This window comes from Cydia amplana, chromosome 4 (genome assembly GCF_948474715.1).
Source record: "Cydia amplana chromosome 4, ilCydAmpl1.1, whole genome shotgun sequence".
In the NCBI taxonomy this organism is placed as follows: Eukaryota; Metazoa; Arthropoda; class Insecta; order Lepidoptera; family Tortricidae; genus Cydia; species Cydia amplana.
The window spans coordinates 15,780,628-15,801,686 of NC_086072.1; the positions used below are offsets into that span (position 1 = coordinate 15,780,628).

Genomic DNA, 21,059 nt, shown 5'->3' on the forward strand with positions numbered 1-21,059 from the left:
ATACAATAGTAGATAGGTTCACATTTCATTCACAATTAACCAATCTTATATAATTATTTATTTGTTTACTCAGGTGTCTCATGAAAATGACCTGTTTGTTATAAAATTCGAAGTTCGAACCCCATTTTAACCCATCTGCGAGCCCGTTTCGTAACATAACACGTTCGCCGGCGGTATCCATTGCCCTGGCCTGGTGTGACCTACAGCCAAATCATACGGTTCGAAGTTATATCTCAAGTACCGCCGGCAAACGTGCCCAACGTACTAGTAGAAGTTAAAATATAAATACGTGCAACAGTAACTTAATATTTCTAAGAATAATAGAAATAACAAGTAGATATTAAAAGTACGATTTGTAGACAGTAAGGTCATTACGAAATTATTAAAAAATTAATTTCAACATTGCCATACTTACTTTACTCTTTGATTGCCATGATGTTTATGACTGTGTAGGTACATACAGGTTTTTATCTGTGTGCAACCTTACGGTTTATATTCCACAACTGTTATTTAATGTTTATGATACAAATTCCTGCAACACTATACAATCATAAAACAGTAGGTACTTATTAACAAACCTAAACCTTTATACATACCTATATATAACTTACTAAATTTTAATAAAAACAATATTAAATTATGACAATAAATAAACAATTAATACTAATTTATGGCTTATTATAAAGTGCTAAGTGCAGATATATAATATAGATATTTTTTATATTTCTGCTATAAAATGGAATGACTTTAAGAAAAACAATTTTAATAAACTTTGTAACACAGTAACAAATTACACATCAGATCAAATTGCACTTCTATTATTATACAGTACCTAAATAATTTTATTTTTCATATCACACTGTAGAAAATTTGGCTTTGTCACAATGTAGTGAACTAAATGGTTAAAATCCTAACTAAATAAAATATTAATAATTTGGAATCGAAGGAATGTTAATTTGGGTGGGCTCCAGTCGTGGATGTGCAGATACATTTGTAATGCAGACCCTGAAAAACCAGTTCCAAACAGTCTTACTTTAGTAGCTACCTATGTTTCAATTTTATTGTGTATTTTAGATTTCCTGTAGAAAAATCATTTAATTTGGGTTGGGATATGACAAATTTTGCAGTACTAATTGATTTGTACTTGCAAAATTTCTCAGCCAAGACAAAGGACTTCCTTCTGTGACTGAACACAGCCCTTGTCTTGTTCCTGAGTGCCATGTTGTCAATAAATTTATTTTTTTCAATAAATACCCATGGCTGCCATTTCCTCCCAGTCAAATCTGGATTAAATGCTTCTTTTGCGCAAGTACTGGCATAATGTGAACCATTTTCGGACTTTTTTATAACCACCTTGGGAATATACGTTTTAGATTTTTTATTCTTTGCTTTGTGCATTTGAAATTGAGCTTCATCAATATTTTTAAGAACATCTTCAAATTTAGGTTTAATTTTCTTTGGGATTTCTTTTTTTAGGTTAATATTGTTATTATCATTATAAACATTCCGAGTGCTAAACTTTGGTTCTTCTTTGGCTACTTTGTTTTTTTGCAACTTCAGTAGACTTTGTTGTGGTAAAGCCAATTTTACTTTTAGATCAGGAATAGACTCCCTAAGCGGGGGAATATATTTTTGAGCAGCTTTAGTGAGCAATGGTCGCTTTGAAGTGGTACCATGGCTGTAATCAGGTTTAAAATATTCGTTGGTAGTACGTTTGCAGCTATTATGTTCTTGCTTATCGGAACCTACGTTTTTTACTTCAGATATTCGTGAACCTTTAAAGTTCGAAATTTTAAGTAATATACTTGAATTTTTTTCTTCAGACGTAGTAGACGAAACTTCGGGAGAACTAGAAGTCCTTTTATCAACGTAAGAGAAAACATTGTCTAAACTTGACTCGCATGAGTGTATTGTACCGTCTTGAGTATCATCACAATTATTATCAGCAGATGGCTCCGTAACATTATTTATAGATTCTATATTCTCTTCATCTGGGATAGCATCAATCGTCAGTATATTTTTTAAATTATTCATAAGAGGTGAGAGAACTTCTAAACACTTTGAATTCAGGTTTTCTTTGTTCATTGTGGCTGCCTCAGGTCTCTGCTGGATCGGTAGGCTAATAGAGTTTATATTTGACTCTATAACCGCACGAGGGATATTGTCAACAGGTTCAGCTAATAACATTTCTAATGAATCGCTATCATAATATTTACTACCTTTCTCGGTTGTATGAGATTCTTTATCCATTAGTTTTTTATTAACATCCATTTGAGGCGTTCTGTACAACGCGTCAACTAATTGAGCATCGTTTGTGCACATATTATCGCCATATATGTGTTTAACTTTGCTCGTGTGATCTGCGTCTTCATTACTTAAGGTACTTAAGGTATCCATGTCTTCATCGTCCGATTCAGAATCGGTTAAATCCGTATCTTTTGGAGAAGCTGGATCACCAATAACGATATTTTCTGCAATATCCTCAGTTTCAATAGTTTCTTCACAGCCAACGTCTTCTACCCAAATTTTTTCTTCATCATATTTGGTTATGTATGTGTCAGACGTATTTTCGTTCTGGTCTTCTAAGTTATATGCTGGAGATGCACTTTTTTCATCTACTACAGGATCTTTAAGCGAATGGTTTGAAAAATTGTTTTCAAACTGCATATAATTTTCTTGTTCATAATTTTCTTCAGAGACAATGCAATGATCATCTATCAGTATGCAAAATGAAAAATTTTCGTTGCTAAGTGTTGACACAGAATTTCTTCTACTACTTTGAATTATGTTCAGTAAATGGGATTCGTCTATTTTGCTGATGTCACAGATTTTTTTCCGTCTTTTGGGCAACATACTTCTTTTTGATGGACACTCGTCAAAGTCATCGTCATATGCATTTAAAGCAGAGTCAGATAAAGATCTTTTGAGTGAAAAACGTGGCCGAGCACTTAAATGTTCAACGAATGATTCTATTTTTTTATCCAACTCATTCTCGACAGGTGTTCCAATTTTACTATACTCGTTACAGTCTTCTGGTGTCACACTTATAGAATTATCAATGACTATAATATTAGTGGCACAAGCATCACTTTCGACATTATTAATGAATTGTAAATCTGAGTTGCCGTTATTGTTTTCTAAATTCTTAACACATTCATCTTCCATTTCTTGGCTAGGTGATTTATAACCAGAATCGTCAACTGATTTTGGAAACGTATATTTATTTGTGCATTCGTCATTGTCATTTTCAAATATTTTTACACATTCATCAACGTTTTGTAGGCCAGGTGACTTATAACCGGAGCTGTCCACCGATTTTGACAAACTTTCTTTATTTGTGAATTGTGCATTTACTGATCTGATCTGATCTGATCCGCATTTACCACTAATGTTTTCTAAATCTTTTCTCCATGCTTTATCCATTTCTTGGCAAGAAGACTTAGAAACCGAATTATCCACCGGTTTTTCAAAAGTATCTGTGATAATAGTATTCATTCCATTTTTATCAATACTTTTTATTCGTGTTTCTGACGATGGCATAGTACTTTCTTTATCGTTTTGAATACAATTTTTGTAAACATTATCCTCGTCTTTTGAACCATTTCTTACGTTATTATTTTCCAAAGAAGTGGTATTTGTGAATTGTATATCTGATCCGCATTTACCACTAATGTTTTGTAAATCTTTTCTCCATGCTTTATCTATTTCTTGGCAAGAAGACTTAGAAACCGAATTATCCACCGGTTTTTCAAAAGTATCTGTGATAGTATTCATTCCATTTTTATCAAAACTTTTTATTCGTGTTTCTGACGATGGCATAGTACTTTCTTTATCGTTTTGAATACAATTTTTGTAAACATTATCCTCGTCTTTTGAACCATTTCTTACGTTATTATTTTCCAAAGAAGTGGTGTTAAATATTTCTTCACCAAGATTTCCGTTACCACATTCCTCAGTCGTAACGACTTCATCCATTGTTCCGATTCGATCAGACGAATCCAAATCCCTAATATTTTCGTCACTACTAATTTTATTTTCAATATTTATATCAACGTCATCTGTTTTTGGACTATTGGCCATATGACTATTATCCATGGTAGGTTGTTTATCAATTACCTTGTGTTCACCAGTATTAGAACGGGTGTCGAAATTTTCATTATAAAAAAGTAAGTTCTGAAAACGAGAAGAAAAAAGCTCTTTATTTACAAATGCATGACACGCCGGGAAGTTTTTAGTTTTTGTTTCGTCTTGATAAAAGTTCTTTTGGTTATCATGTTCGAAGCCTGCCAAGATGGGATTATCTCTATTATTAAGCTTTTGGACATCATGACGGCCTTCGTTTTTACATTCAAAATTTTCTAGTTTTTGCAATTGATATTGAGTTTTCTGTACGTTAGTGGTAGTATCTTTGTTTTCATTTTCAAAATTAGTACTTTTATTTACATTCAATTCTAAGCCGTGTTCTACACATTGATCCGTCACATTGAGCGTATGTACTTTCTTCGTAACAGAGCTCATAGTGTAATGTTTTATTGTTTCCTCGAGTTCTTTTTCTTTCATATCAGAAGTAACCAATGGATCAAAATCTTTGTTCTTAAGATTAATGTCTATCGATTGATTTTGAGAAGTTTCATCTTGATGGTACTTTACCGGCGTATTTAATTCTTTTGCTTCATAATTAATACTCGCGTTTGCGAGTGCCAAAGACTTTTCTTTTTTTTCAATTAAAACACTGGAAATCTCTAACGCATCGTTGTTAGCAACTTTGTTTAATACTACTGGGTTATCCGAATTTAGATTATTTTTTTCAGAGTTTTTAGTAAATTTTTTGGTGTCACTATCAGTATCTAAAGACAAATTATTATGTAGTGATTTCGTCACAGTTTCCAATATTTTTCCGAAACATTTGTCTATGATAGGCAAAGATGAAACTGACATATTGGTATTGATATCGTCTGGTAAATTATGCGAAATGTTCTCAATAACGTCATTATTTGCTACAGTTTCTGTAGGCTCATTTATATTAACGTTCGTACATTCTATATTCATCAAATTAACTTGTCTTTTGTTATTTCCTTCTTCTATAACGTTTACTGGTATAACCTGGGCTTGTAATTGTGTTAGTTGTCCTCCAGGTTCTTTTTTATCGGGAGAAAACAAAAAAATCTGTTTTTCCTTATTGTTTACAACATTGTGTTCTACAATGTCTACGCGCTTATTTTCGTAACTTCGTTTTCGATGAGTGACCTCACCCCTAAATTTCTTTCTCTTTAGTTTGGGAACATACGATATATTGTCGTGGTTTTTGCGATACTGCTCTGAAAGGATATTATTTTCCCCTTGCAATAAATAATGCGTATCTTCATTGTTTACTTTATCGATACACATGGTTTTGGGTTCATTTTTATTTTCCGAAGTGTCTTCAACACGGTCTATTGTGCTTATTGTACTGTTAACTGGTGCTTTATCATTCAAACCAACCTTTTCTTCATTTTCAAAAATACGTTTTTTCTCTTTATTGAAATCTGGATTTGTGATGTGGAAAGTTTTATTTTCAATATGAGAAACGGAATTATCTGTTTCAATTTCCGTTTTTGGAGAATATGAAGTTTGATTTTCTATATGCGAAACTGAATTACCTTTTTCCTCTTTTCGTATGTCGCATTCTTTGCTTAACCCAGTAGTAAGACAATTGCTATGGTTATTTCGAGTCGCAAGCGGCTTTTCACGAGTATTAAAATATTGTTCATCAGATGTATCGTTTTGTGAATTCATTAAAATATCGTCGGGTTTTTCTACACTACCACCACTACTACATTTCTCTTCATTATTTATTTGTTTCTTCGTGCAAATATTACCTACAGCAAACTGATGCTTCTCTTCTAAAATAGTGGTTGTGTCACCCTTTTCAGTATTTCTGCATTCTTCGTCTACTTCGATCATCGAATATCTTGCCTGTGGTGACAGATTCATTGGAATGTCCAAAGCAGCCTTTTCTAAGTATCGGTTTGAAATATCTTTACTGTGCATATTACAATCTTCTCCTTGTGCGTGGACAGCATTATTACGGCTGGTATCTTCATTCACGTTAAAATGTTTATTTGATAAATTACTTGATTGATGCATACAAGTGCCTGTTAAATTAGTTTTAACATCATCATATCTACCGATGATAGTGGAGTTGGTAGAAGGGTCAAACATTTTATCTACATCATTTTGTTGTTTTGTATTTTTTGTTTGAGACACTAAGTTCATAGCAAATTCTTGAAGGTCATCTTTAAAACCGCTCCCACAATTATCATTGGTTTCTTCCAAACTTCTTGTGTTATCGGGATTTTTTATAATTACACTATCTACTCTTGTAGCTTGAACTTTTGCTGGTGCTGTATCATTCTCATCTGGAACGCATCTTTTTAATTTTCTGTATTTGCTTAATCGAGAAAAATCTGTTTCAGTTTCAATTTTAGGAGAATATTGATAATTCATATCACATTCAGTAGTGGCAATAGCAGACCGATCAATATCCAAGGTAGGAAGATCTTTACTGAAAGATGTAGTTATGACCGAATCTGTTTTGTTTGCGTTGATAAATTGTTGGTTTACTTCAGGAAAATTCAATTCTATATCTGTGTCTAGTCTGGGTAAAGAAGCCAAACATACACCTGAATTACTTTCTAAATCTTGTAAAGTATAACTTGTTTTTAAATGATCAATGGTAGGTGAATTAGATAGATGTTGATTGTTTATCATTTTGCAACTTGATGCTGTGTTTGGTATGGGACATTTTATTGTTTTATTCAGTGAAGTGTGGTCTAAGTTGTCATCCAAAGCTTGTATAATTATAGGTGACTTTACATTATGTGGATTAGCCACTTTTTCAATAACTCTTTCATTGAGCATCTGCATGGGTGTAGCCACCTCGACATTCAACATTTTCGGGCTACATGGCTTAATTTCGAAATTACAGCCAACTTCCTTATGAATAACAGATTGACTGATTTTGGCTTCAACATCTAATGGTGACAAAGCACGTGGTATTGGCTCATGTTTGTGTGGAACGTTTTTTAACGGCATTTGTATTGTCCTTGGCGTGGGAGGTTTAACACTGGAAATATTTGAAGATTCTATGGCCTCTTCAAATTGATTGAGCAATTCAAGACTGTTATAGCCTTTAATATTTTCGGGTAATTTAGATACTTTTTGAATGTGTTCATATTTGCTGAGCTCTTCACTTGGGACATTGACTAATCCAAGGACGTAGAGTTGTTCCTGATTGTTAACACTATCATACTGCTTACTAAAAGTATGTTTATCATCAGTAATGTTCTTAACACTATCTCTTTTAGCACTGTTTTCAGCATTTTCATCATCTCCTTCACTCCATGATGATATAAATTGTCTTATATCTTTTTTAGATTTTGACCCTTGATTACTGCTGGGATCTGGTTTGGTTGGTGGGGAAGCTCTTACTATTGGACCATATCTGTAGTCATATCTACCATATGGATCCATTGGAATTCTGTTTAGACTCTCTATACTTCTCACACTTGTCACTGAGGATTGGCTTACATATCCACAATCTTCTTGAGAAGTGCCATGAGTCAGTGCTGTTTCATTGCTAGCATTTGAATCTGCTGGTGATATTGCTAAGGTGCTGGGCGAAAACTGAGGTGGTAGTTTTGTTAGAGGATGATTTATCATAGATGGATCCATGTTTTTATATCGAGGATATTCAAAATTTTTCAACGACATATTCTCTTTAATATAATATGGATGAGCATTTACTCCATGCATGCTTGAAGAAGCAAAATTTGGTACAACAATAGTGTTTTTAGCATGATATGGCCTAGGCACATCATTAAGATAATAATTATCAGGCAAAGGCAAGGCCTTTGAACGGGTATCATAATCAAGGTACATCTTGCTTGCAGGGTCATAAGGCAGTTTGTTTGGAACTGGTTTATGTTGCACATCTGTTGGGTATGGGTTCAATTTATTTTGCATATGGTTCCCAGGCACAGGCCTATAAGAGGATTGAATAACAGGGTTACGAATGGGAACACCATAATTGCCTTGTTGACTGAGGGCCCTTTGGTAACCATCCATAAGAGGCTCAGGTATCCTCTCAGTATATTTGGGTACTTGGGGATAGCCAGGATATGAATGAGGCGGCATTGTCTTTGGTAATTCATATTTATGAGCAAAGGGATTGTGGGGATGGTAAGGACTTGGGTAATTTCCTAGATATTCATACCTGCTCTGTGGATATCTCTCCTTGATGTTGGGATAGGGTTTGAAGCGTATGTTGCCCTCGTGGTAATAGGGATCCGGATAGAGTTGTTCTTCATGAGTCCTGGTAAGCACTGGCCGGGGACCAGTACAGTTGGTGTAGTCTGGATATGGCAGCACTTCCGGAGCACCATATGTCCTCAGTGGGCGTACATGTACACTACCGGCAGGCCACGCATGAGGCACTCCTCTCATAAGCAATTGGTTTACATTTGACGCACTATGATCAACATTCCTAATATGTCTTTGGTCACTACTTACTTGATTAATATTATAAGGCACTTCACAATACTTTCCCTCAGTGGGCACATTCAACTTTGTATTCTTGGCTGCAAATGGGGAATCTTCATGCAGTTTAGTTGAATTATAACCAGGTGGCATGATAATGCGCTGCATATTTTCTTGGAATGTCTGTCTTGGTGATATGTTTCTTGTGGGGTCCTTGTGGTCGGGCATCTTGTAAGGGTAATCAGGCATGCGCCGGTAGATAGAGTCGGGGGCGAGCCATGGCTCGGCTGGCGTCTTCTTGGGGCCGTCCCGCGAGGGCGGCACGACGCGGTCGGGGCCTATGACGGCGCACGGGCGCACGCCCGCCGTGTCCCCCTTGAATGCGCTCGCTCCGGCGTCGTGACTCCTGCTCCTGTCGTACTGGAGCGCGAACTTAGCGCCGCCATCGTTGCTACGTTCCGTCAGCGCTGCCTCAGCCCGCGAGTCCTTAGCATCCATGGCCAACCCGAGTTCCACAATGGACCTTACTTGATAACATCTTTTACGTATACTTTATTGCACCTCGTAACTTCTATTTCATACTCTCAACATAATGAATATAGTGCTCGTCCTGAAAATATAAACAAAATACCAATCAATATCACAGATAACTACTTTGGCAACTGTCAAAACACTGCCACATACATACCCCTTGTAAATTTGGATTCAATAAATAATTAAAGCACAATTTTACAATGAAAAGGCTACAGTACACATTTAGTTTACCTGAAGTTTCTAAGACATCAATAATATTTCCTAGGAGACACCGATTTATTACGTTCCTACGTTTGTCGTCCATGCACAGACAAGACTTGCTTGAGTGTTGCTTGTCACCAAAACACTATAAAGATGTGATCAGTGTACCTTATTATAAATACAAAAGTAATTCAAACAAAATTCAAAATTAATGTAGATAACTAAAGTCACAATATTCAAATGATAAAGCAAAAATATCGAATTCTGTTTCACAACTGCGTTTTTTTATTTTTTTATTATACACTCGACATGTAAGCTTAAAGCATAAGTCCCCTCCACACCAACCAACTCCAAAAGTATAATTTTATTCACCTTCAGGAACACTTTTTGATATACGAACGTACCCCAAATGTCAAACTAAAGCTGTCAACAAACGTCAACTGAATCGTCAATAATGTCAATTTTTCCAATTTTACTTGACAAATCCATACAGAAAACGAGAGGCTGCTAATTTAAATTCAATTGTATAGTAATAGTTTTATAAATTATTTCGTGATGAAATACGTCTCAGTTAGTTTGATATTAACTTTAATATTTGCTGGATATGTTTTTAATACGATATGGACTCTAGCCGAAATATTCATCCCGCCCGAATGTAGTCGTGGTGAACGATGTTTTAGTTCCTATTTAGCTTCAGATCCAGTCCAGCATTTAGTTCTTTATACCTCTGTTAGAGAACATCCGCACGATGGTGATCCCGCCTCAGAAGGGTTGACAAAAGTACATACTTCGGTGAATTTCGACTACCGGAATCCGGCTTCTATGTGAGTGTCTAAACATCGTTATTCGTTTGTTTTTAACCTTAGATTAGAGAAACCTTTTATTAGCGATAGCGGTTCGCCAAAAAACGCTGCAAATGGTGTTAAAGATATGAAAATCGGTACGATTGATCTTTAGGACATTTGAAACAATTTGACCCGAAGCACCAACAAATAAAAAAAAAACGAGAGGACTTATGACGTCATCTTTTTTGTATGGAAAAAAAAATTGTTTAGAAACTTATCGTGTGTGGTATTAAACGAAAGGTCTTTCTGTGTCGATTCCAAAAATATATCACGTCATTACATTTGGGTAATTTTTTTTTAATTATAATAAAAATAATTTTCAAAACATACCAAGTTTGGGCTTCTCCAGATATGTAAAATTGAAAAATTAAAAAAAAAACTAAACATAAATATTTTCAAAATTGCTTTATTAGGGTTAGATATGGGATATTAGGTATAATTTGAGGTATATTTTACAAAAAAATATTGAACGGGATTATATCTGGAGAAGCCCAAGTTTGGTATGTTTTGTAAATTATTTTTATTATAATTTAAAAAAAATGACTGAAATGTAATATGTTATATTTTTGGAATCGGCTCAGAAAGCCCTTTTGATTAATACCACACACAATTGGTTTCTAAACAATTTTTTTTTAAATTCCATACAAAAAAAGGTAACATCATAACTCATCTCTTTTTTATTTTTATTTGTTGGTGCTTCGGGTCAAATTGTTTCAAATGTCCTAAAGATCAATTGTACCGATTTTCGTACCTTTAACATCATTTGCAGCATTTTACTGAATTTCTCGGTGTACTGCCAGCGCTATATGAACAAACAATTTTGTAAACATATATTTGCGGATTACGGAACAAAATTATACTCATTATTAACCAATTAAGTTTAAGCCTACAAAAAAAACTACTTTAAACAAAATTCTTCTACAAAATTTTAACGGAAAGTGGAATAACTGCCCTCTATCAACTAACAAATCATTTTAATAACAAAACTTCCGTGAGACAAAGACATATTAAATATATTAAAAACGGGTCACTCACGTATTTTCGTTTTCCGTTTTGAGCGTTTTTCGACTTAAAAAACGTGAATGACCCGTTTTTAATATATTTAATATAACAAATCATTGTTTGTTTTACAGTGATATCACATTGAAAATCCCTCGCAGAACCCGCAATAATGGCACGTTGTTCATGCATGTGGTTCTCCTTGATGAAGACCGGTTGTACAAGCAGTTCGATGAAATCCTTAGAACAGAAACATTGCATACATTGCCACTGATCACATTTATTGAACCACAGGCTGCCACATTTAATTTATTAAATAAAAATGTAAGTGACTTAGGCCCACTTGCACCATTCCACTTACCATGCTTACCAGTATAATTTGACACTAGTTTAACGGTTTAACTGCTTAACCCCGGGTTAGTGGGATGGTGCCTTAAGTATACAGCTTTCTTAGAAAGATTGACTAGCAAACTTGGTAGATTTGAATAATTCTTAAAAACTCTTGAGTATAAGTATAAAGTATTTCCCTTCTTGAATGTAGATGTGTATAGTTGACAAAATTTATTCAAATCAAAAATTCATTTACTATATACAATGTCCAATTATCGTATAGTAAATTAAGTGACATTATAACTAATTTTGCTTATTTGATTACATTACCTGGTATAGAATGTCTATCTCAACAATTGACTACTACTTAAAAAAGAGGCTTTGGTTAATTTTTTACTTATTTGTCTCTATTACCTATATACCTATAGGTATTCTATTCAAATCTATAATTCATTAGTTTAAAGTACATAAAAAACTATGTGACTTGGTAGTTCAGCCAGTGAGGTACAATATTTTGTAGTTTAGCTTGAACAAGTGTGTGTACATTTTAAAAATATTTTCAGACATTCACTTTTGTAAAAACACTGACTATAGGTATTTCTATTTTCAGAATGAAGAGAAAAAACCAAAGGTTCAAAATGTAAAGCCCATAGCTCATATAAACACCATCGTTCCTCTGTCTGTTTTAACAGACAACTTAAATCTTCCAGCTAACAAAATACCTGGGGAATTGTACTCTTACATAAGGTAAGTGGTTAGCAAAGCATGGACCTAGAATATTACGGACGGACTGTCACCTAAGACAAACTGTGACACTGCAATGGCAGACGGTTTGAATGTGTGCGTGTAGACGAGTGTTACCATGTAACACAAATTCTCCCCTAATGGTGAAACAATTATTTTTAATATCGTCCTTGTTTTCAAATAAAAAAATTAGGACAGTTTTACGTTAGACAATAAAAAAGGTGTGTACGTATCTGATTTTATAGGTCTTGAAAATGCGCAATATTGCACAATTACTTTGTGCAAACATTATTTTCAATACCTAATGATATTTAGCATCGTAATGAAATCAGTTCGTCATGTTTTTTTAATTTATACATTTAACTTGAAACATATCTGGTTTTCAACAAAAAAAATATAATACATAACAAACAAACGTTAAGTATCGCTCCTTAGTATCGGGAAATTACCATAGCGACCTAGTTTGAAATGCATAATCAATAATTTAACCATTTACCTAAATGATCTCTTAATACATAATGATTTCATAAGAAGGGTATCAATTACCCTACTTTCGGGAAATTACCCTATTCATGTTACTGGTCACACTCCTGTTTTGCATTTTGATAATTTATAAACAACAAATTATCGTGATTTTACGTGCTAATTGATAAACTTAAGTATGAAAAGTTATTCCGTGACTTTTTTTCTTTCGGTCGGTACAATTCTAGCAGGATTTAGCTACGCAAGCCGGCATATTTTATATTTTTCTTCGACATGTTTACTTCAATGACGTTTCGATTCGTCTGACGGCAAACTGGTGGATGTGGGCTGTCAATGTGTGTGTGTCACGCGTAAATACTTAGAAACTGGTGGATGTTGCAATCACAGTTGTGTTGTAAGCGAAACTCTGTCCGTAATATTATAGGTTCATGTAGCAAAGTTAGGTATTTACTGATGTCTCAAGTAACAGCCTTCTAACCTAGTTGGTAGTGAGCTGTAGTGATGGGTAGGACATCAATTTAAAATGAGTTTGTATGAGTACCTCATTTTCTAAAATGAGGTGTTACAATGTCTTACTTCAAACGAGGTGAGGTACTAGCATATTTTCAGCGTCAACTATTCAATTAATTCCAACAGCGACAATTTTTTTTTTTTAAGATGTATGAAAGCTTGCAGCGCTTACGCTTGTTGTCTTTCGTGTTTAATTGTTTTCGGTGGTGACGCGAAGCGATATTGAAGTACGCCGCGTGTCGGTCTCACTCCCTCTTTGGGTATTTCTAATTAATTATTTCATTTTGAAAGGATTTTGAAAGGGTTCATGTCACAGAGAGGCGGTGAGTGGTGCAAACTCAACGCATTTCTCGGTGGACCTTTTGTCGTTGCAATAAGGTTTGTAGTTCGGCAGTTGACAGTGTGGATCATTACTCGTTTCTTCATTTGAGACATTTGAGTTTTGAGTGTCGGCGAGCAGGCGAGCACCTAGCGCCTCGCGCGATCCAGGGACTCTGTTGCGAGTTGTGAGGAGTGTATGAGTTTTGAGGGTCGCGAGACTCGCGAGTGAATTTGAACGGATAAGAGTTATTTTTTTTTTTTTAATTAGAAGTGTGTGAATGATTTGTGTGGCAAGAGGTGTTTGTGATGCGCGCGAGTAAATGAGTAAAATGAATAGAGGAGTGAAGTAAGACATTTTTGCGGTACGAAGTACTGCGACAAATTAACAAAATGAGTGGTACAAATGAGGTGCCTCACGAGTGAGCGACTCAACACTAGTGAGCTGCCCTGCCCTGAAGCTGGAGGTCCCCAGTTTGAATCCTGGTAAAGGCATTTATTTGAATTATTTGTGTGTTTGTCACGAATATTTCTATCTGAGTTACGGGTGTTTTCTATGTGTATAAGTATCCTATATATCTATTATATGTATCGTCATCTAGTACCCTTACAAGCCCCTCAGGAATCATCAAGTTATTTTATACAAATTGCTTTTAGAGTAAACCTAATGTGAAATATCATAACTGTTCTATGTTATTCTCAAATTTCTTTCAGGTTACGTAACCGTAAGTTCTTGCCGATTATTCAGCACAATGTTCTGAAATCTCGACTGTCAAACCTTCAGCCATTAAACAGCAGCAGTTCTGAAGTGAATATAACTGTCAGTGTGTCACCGTCCTCATATGGCTCCCTACGTCTGGCCCTACATGTCCGCTTGGCTTTGGAACAACTACATAACCTAGGATTTAGCGACAAAGATGTTGATGATGTTAAAGGGATCTTTGCTGATACCAATCTGTACCTGCTGTCTGCAACACTTTTGATTGCTAGTTGTCATGTAAGTACATTGTGACTATACTATTGTAGTAACATTGTTATTATCTTATGTTTATTCAGATGCTACTTTACGTACCTAAATAATGTGCAAACATTAGATGTGTTTATTGCTAAAATATACTTGAGCAATTTGAATCAGTTGATCAAATAAAATTCATTGACGTCATTATCATTTCATTACTCAAGGGTTTAATTATGCATTCTAAATGATGAAACATTACATCAATTATTCAACTTTATCACCTTGATATACTTTTCACCACGTGTCCAACACGCCTTGACACTTTTTCTTACCTTCATGAATGAGGGACAATTAAAGGCGTTTGTCACCAACATTAACACTCGTAATTGGACCCGATACATGCATGCAATAAAATATTTCCCTTTGACTTAGACATGCTGTTCTAGATGTTTTGTGTCCACCCCACATATATTCATATAGGTATATCTGATACTCGTTATCTTTGCCATTTCCATAGAAGATAACTACCTGACTGACTGACTATTACTAACTGACTATGTCTCCCGCAGTTGCTGTTCGACTTCCTGTCATTCAAGAACGATGTGTCATTCTGGCGAAGCAAGCGCTCCCTGGGCGGGCTGTCTACTCGCACCGTGCTGTGGCGCGCGTTCTCACAGCTCGTTATATTCTTCTACTTGGTGGACGAGCACACGTCGCTGCTGGTGCTGGTGCCGGCCGGCGTCAGCGCGGTCATTGAGGTGAGTCTACTTGAAGCTTGCTCTGCTGTGGCGCTTTCTCATAGCTGGTCATATTACTCTATCTGCTGGACGAGCACACGCCGGTGCTGGTGCTGGTGCCGGCCGGCGTCAGCGCGGTCATTGAGGTGAGACTACTTGAAGCTTGCTGTGCTGTGGCGCTTTCTCATAGCTGGTCATATTACTCTATCTGCTGGACGAGCACACGTCGCTGCTGGTGCTGGTGCCGGCCGGCGTCAGCGCGGTCATTGAGGTGAGACTACTTGAAGCTTGCTGTGCTGTGGCGCTTTCTCATAGCTGGTCATATTACTCTATCTGCTGGACGAGCACACGTCGCTGCTGGTGCTGGTGCTGGCCGGCGTTAGCGCAGTCATTGAGGTGAGACTACTTGAAGCTTGCGTGTTCTCAGAGCTGGTCATATTACTCTATCTGCTGGACGAGCACACGTCGCTGCTGGTGGTGGTGCTGGCCGGCGTCAGCGCAGTCATTGAGGTGAGACTACTTGAAGCTGGCTGTGCTGTGGCACGTTCTCATAGCTGGTCATATTACTCTATCTGCTGGACGAGCACACGTCGCTGCTGGTGCTGGTGCCGGCCGGCGTCAGCGCAGTCATTGAGGTGAGACTACTTGAAGCTTGCTGTGCTGTGGCGCGTTCTCATAGCTGGTCATATGACTATCTGCTGGACGAGCACACGTCGCTGCTGGTGCTGGGGCCGGCCGGCGTCAGCGCGGTCATTGAGGTGAGTCTACTTGAAGCTTGCTGTGCTGTGGCGCTTTCTCATAGCTGGTCATATTACTCCATCTGCTGGACGAGCACACGCCGGTGCTGGTGCTGGTGCCGGCCGGCGTCAGCGCGGTCATTGAGGTGAGACTACTTGAAGCTTGCTGTGCTGTGGCGCTTTCTCATAGCTGGTCATATTACTCCATCTGCTGGACGAGCACACGCCGGTGCTGGTGCTGGTGCCGGCCGGCGTCAGCGCGGTCATTGAGGTGAGACTACTTGAAGCTTGCTGTGCTGTGGCGCTTTCTCATAGCTGGTCATATTACTCCATCTGCTGGACGAGCACACGCCGGTGCTGGTGCTGGTGCCGGCCGGCGTCAGCGCGGTCATTGAGGTGAGTCTACTTGAAGCTTGCTGTGCTGTGGCGCTTTCTCATAGCTGGTCATATTACTCCATCTGCTGGACGAGCACACGCCGGTGCTGGTGCTGGTGCCGGCCGGCGTCGGCGCGGTCATTAAGCTGAGTTTGATCCAGCTCTCTGTGCAGTGAAGAACATACTTTGTTACTGGTATTATTGTTGCTAGCTGGGGTCAGGAGGGTATTGGATATTCAATCACTGTTATACCTAAGTTACGTAAATCGGTATGCTAACAATGTTGAGTGTAGAAGTTAAAAGCTCGTACAGTTACGAATTTTCAAAATCCTTTCGAATTCAAACCACCAGTTATATAGCTAGTCTCTAGATTCTACAAACATGCAACAAATTGTTAAGCCTTTTAGGGTTTTCTTTTTATTGGGCATTTCATGGCATACCTAAGCAATTATAAAACAACCAAAGTAGCTTAAAACTTAAATGGCTCAAAGAATTTAAGTCCGTGAATGTACGAAAAGATAAAACGGCGAAGTATTTAGGTACATAAATTGGTACAAACCATCGCAAAGGGTTATTCCAATGTTTTGTTTAAATCTCACCTAGAAAACAACCTACTTACATGACCTACATCGCTACCCACCATGAAAACCGTTCTCTCAGGCCGACGTGTCATACACGTCACGCATCAGTTGTCGCTGTATAGGAATAATTACAGTAACCTATCTCAGGCTGTTTAAGAATTGTTGTGTGAACGCACCTGCTTTCTACTCGTACGAGCAGTCACAAATCCAGATCAGCGGAGACTTTGTAGCGTGTATCGTACTGGTATAATTCGCGTCTTATTTTGTACCTTTGTTTGAAGATGGATTACTCTGTATAAATCAACTTTGTCGCTGCTCTATGTGTGTAACTAAATCCAGTACAGACGTGCTGGTAACATAGAAAAAATACAGTCAGCCGCATAAGTAGTTAAACGGCAATCGCGCTCTTATTATCTTTACACGAAAGTAGTATTCAATTTATTTTGTGAAACTTGGCTGCTTAACTACTTTTTTTACTGACTGTAGTTAGTAGGTTCTGTTTCAATAAGCAAAGGTCCCTACAGGAGGATAATAAACGGTACCTATTTTACCCTATAAACTTTTTATTTTCCCCATTCCCTTCCAATTAGTCTTTCTTGGTTACATAGTCATGGCACCACATCTAGGGGGGCACCAAAAACTTTGGAATCAATCAAATATGATAAATAATTCCTGATAAAGAGGAGTTAGAAATGCTTAGAGCATGAAAGTGTATTAATCCGGCACTGCTTGTATTTCCAGCTATGGAAGGTGACGAAGATCCTCCACGTGCGCGTCTCCTGGTCGGGCTGGCGGCCTCGCGTGTGGCGTGACGTGCCGGACGCGGCCGAGCGCAGCACCGCCGCCGCCGACGCCGAGGCCATGAAGTACCTATCCATGCTGCTGTACCCGCTGTGTCTGGCCGGCGCGGTTTATTCGCTGCTTTACGAGCCCCACAAGAGGTGAGTATAGATTCGCGTGAGCGTGACGTGCCGGACGCGGCTGAGCGCAGCACCGCCGCCGCCGACGCCGAGGTCATGAAGTACCTATCCATGCTGCTGTACCCGCTGTGTCTGGCCGGCGCGGTTTATTCGCTGCTTTACGAGCCCCACAAGAGGTGAGTATAGATTCGCGTGAGCGTGACGTGCCGGACGCGGCTGAGCGCAGCACCGCCGCCGCCGACGCCGAGGTCATGAAGTACCTATCCATGCTGCTGTACCCGCTGTGTCTGGCCGGCGCGGTTTATTCGCTGCTTTACGAGCCCCACAAGAGGTGAGTATAGATTCGCGTGAGCGTGACGTGCCGGACGCGGCTGAGCGCAGCACCGCCGCCGCCGACGCCGAGGTCATGAAGTACCTATCCATGCTGCTGTACCCGCTGTGTCTGGCCGGCGCGGTTTATTCGCTGCTTTACGAGCCCCACAAGAGGTGAGTGCGGTCTCGACGTGCCGGACGCGGCCTCATAAAGTACCTGTGCATGCTGCTGTATCTACGTATCGAACGAAACGCAACTGTCACTGTCACACTAATATGGAAGACTGATAGAGAGACACAAATCGATTCGATGGCGAAGCGATAGCGATTGTCACCTTGGCTAGGCCGCCTGATGTCACTGTCGGTCGCACCCAACGCGCGCGCGTATGGAGCCCCCCAAGAGGTCAGTATAGATTCGCGTAAGCGTGACGTGCCGGACGCGCCCGTCGACGGCGAGGCCAAGTCATACACAGATTCCTGATGGTGAGTAAGATTTCCAGTGCTCCCAAGGAGAAACCGCGCGTGTAAATTCACTAGAGTTGCAAGCGCCTGTAGACAGCGGTAGCTGCTTAACACCAGGCGGGCCGCACGCTTATTTGCCACCGTCGTGGTATAAAGAAAAACTTTTCACATATAGTTTGTCTAATTTCAAGAACTGTCTCATTTCAAACATAGACAGATAGGATCATTCTATCGTTGTCTTACACTAGTACTAGCACCCAAATGAAAAGGATGAGTTTTCCTGGTTCTTACTGACTGACAAATTGGTTTGACCAACTATACATACTCGTGTTGTTTCAGTTGGTACTCGTGGGCGCTCCACAGCGTCGTGAACGGCGTGTACGCGTTCGGGTTCCTCTTCATGCTGCCCCAACTCTTCGTCAACTACCGACTGCGCTCCGTGGCGGCCCTGCCGTGGCGCGCCTTCATGTACAAGGCGTTCAACACCTTCATTGATGACGTGTTTGCTTTTATAATCACTATGCCGACTGCGCATAGAGTGGCTTGCTTCAGAGATGACTTGGTGTTCCTCGTGTACTTGTACCAGCGATGGTAAGTTTGAGATATTACTCTATATACTCTAAGGTCCTTGGCGGCCCTACCTTGACGCCCCTGCATGTACGAGCCCTTTCAGAAGACCCTTGCGAAAATTATAGTATTTATATTGAATTTTTACACGTTTTAATCACTTCAAAGGGAAAAGCCATACAAAATTACATAGAAACAAGACTATGCTACACTTGCAAGGGTAGACTCGCGCGATGGTTATTTCTAGGCAAACTACTACCCGTCCTCTAATTAATACAGTTAGAAAAAGACGAGTATTCGATCTCGCGCAAGACTGTCGCGGCGCACTCAAGCTAAGCTATGAAAAAGTCCCTTACTTACGTTTCCCTAGTCCTATACGTTTTGTGTTATACCATAGAGAAAAAAATACATAGAGTGCTCACTCCATACATCAGTTTTAGTACCAAAAAGACTATTAGCATCTAGCGTCGAGTAGCGGAACTATCAGTACTGCTACTTGACAATAGATGTAGCCACCGACCGGAAAGTCTTATGCTGTTGAGATAAGACTTTCCGGTTGGTGCTACATCTATTGTCAAGTAGCAGTACTGATAGTTCCGCTACTCGATGCTAGATGTAGACACTGAAATTAATAGTCTGAACTGATGTATGGAGTGAGCACTCTTGTCTTACTTATTTCTCTATGGTTATACTTTAGATTGTGTTTTTTTTTTTTCAGGTTATACCCGGTGGACAAGTCGCGAACAGACTCGGCTGTCAGCATGGACGAGAGCCCCGAGGAGTTGGAGCCGCTGAAAGAAAAAGCCGAATAAGGTTTATTAGTCCTAACAGTCCATGAGATGTTTAAAAAATCATTTTGAGCATTGATTTATAGAATGGACAGTATTAGCCCTAACTTGTTGTTGGAAGTTGCTACCAGCTGTCAATTTTAATACCTGGGCAAATAGAGTTTAATGAAAGACATCAAGCCCGCTAGTGGCTAAAAAAGAGTCTCCGCCACTATCCGGCCTTCACCACTGGAGGACTTACTTTTCCTTTAAGACGAAACAGGAGCTGAGATTTAAATATTTTAGGTAAATATACCCGTCTCGCTAACGGAAGCGGCTCCTAAAATTAGTGCGATACGGACACGGCGAAAAATCCTGCGTAAAAATCTCAAAAATCGAGGTTTCGTACTCGACTGTTTCCTCCTCCAAAACTTAACCAATCGTAACCAAATTTGGAAATCTAAATGATTATGAAATTATCTGTGTCGGACCGTTTTGCTTTTTTGGCTAATTGATATCAGTTTTGAATACCACGCCTCTCATTGCGGCATAGTCAATTAGGCCATTTTGGCCATTTTTGAAGGGCCAAGAAAAACCAAAATGGTCCGATACAGATATTGACAATATTAATCTGTGTTGAAAAATCATTGCTCTAGCTTCAAAACCCACGGAGGAAACAGCCGAGTACGTCTATATGGAGAAATGACCACTCCTGTTGGCTCTTAATATATGACATCTATTTCAGTTTATAAGGAGTCTGTTGAAGCAAGCGGTCATCGCAACTGTCAAATGATGTATTACGATACGACCTTCTTGCTTCTACAGTGTTCGATGTGACACTGATATCACAGCAGCCGACTTGACTGACCGTTAGGCCCCATTCGCACGAGCGCTTTTTTAACGTGCGTTAAAAAAGCGCTTGAATCTACCCGCACGCTAAATTCGATTTAAAGACCAAGGCTTAAAGTTGAAAATCCAACAACGCTTGATAAAAAGCGCTACCGCCATCGTGTAAATAAATACACATGTTTCCATTTGTGTCATTCAAACGCTTTTTTAACGCGCGTTGAAAAAGCGCTCGTGAGAATGAGGCCTTAACCTTATTTTATTGCAAAAAGGTTTACCTACTTAGGTTTACTTAACTGCGTCAATTATGGTAGTT

At 38.7% G+C, this 21,059-nt stretch overlaps 2 protein-coding genes across 2 annotated transcripts; one reads left to right on the forward strand and one right to left on the reverse strand.

Moving 5' to 3' along the window:
* Positions 1 to 483: 483 nt before the first annotated feature.
* On the reverse strand, positions 484 to 9,389 carry LOC134647533 (uncharacterized protein PF3D7_1120600-like). The gene is made up of 2 exons (XM_063501884.1): positions 9,283 to 9,389; positions 484 to 9,127 (listed from the first exon to the last, which is right to left on the reverse strand). Exon 2 carries the CDS (start codon positions 9,013 to 9,015, stop codon positions 1,042 to 1,044), a length of 7,974 nt encoding a protein of 2,657 aa, XP_063357954.1. The 5' UTR covers positions 9,016 to 9,127; positions 9,283 to 9,389; the 3' UTR covers positions 484 to 1,041.
* A 309-nt stretch (positions 9,390 to 9,698) lies between these two features.
* On the forward strand, positions 9,699 to 19,984 carry LOC134647302 (lipid scramblase CLPTM1L). Its single transcript, XM_063501591.1, has 8 exons — positions 9,699 to 10,076; positions 11,231 to 11,420; positions 12,037 to 12,173; positions 14,196 to 14,478; positions 15,009 to 15,197; positions 17,611 to 17,810; positions 18,903 to 19,154; positions 19,849 to 19,984. The coding sequence occupies exons 1-8, from the start codon at positions 9,808 to 9,810 to the stop codon at positions 19,940 to 19,942; spliced, it is 1,614 nt and encodes a 537-aa protein (XP_063357661.1). The 5' UTR covers positions 9,699 to 9,807; the 3' UTR covers positions 19,943 to 19,984.
* Positions 19,985 to 21,059: the final 1,075 nt, after the last annotated feature.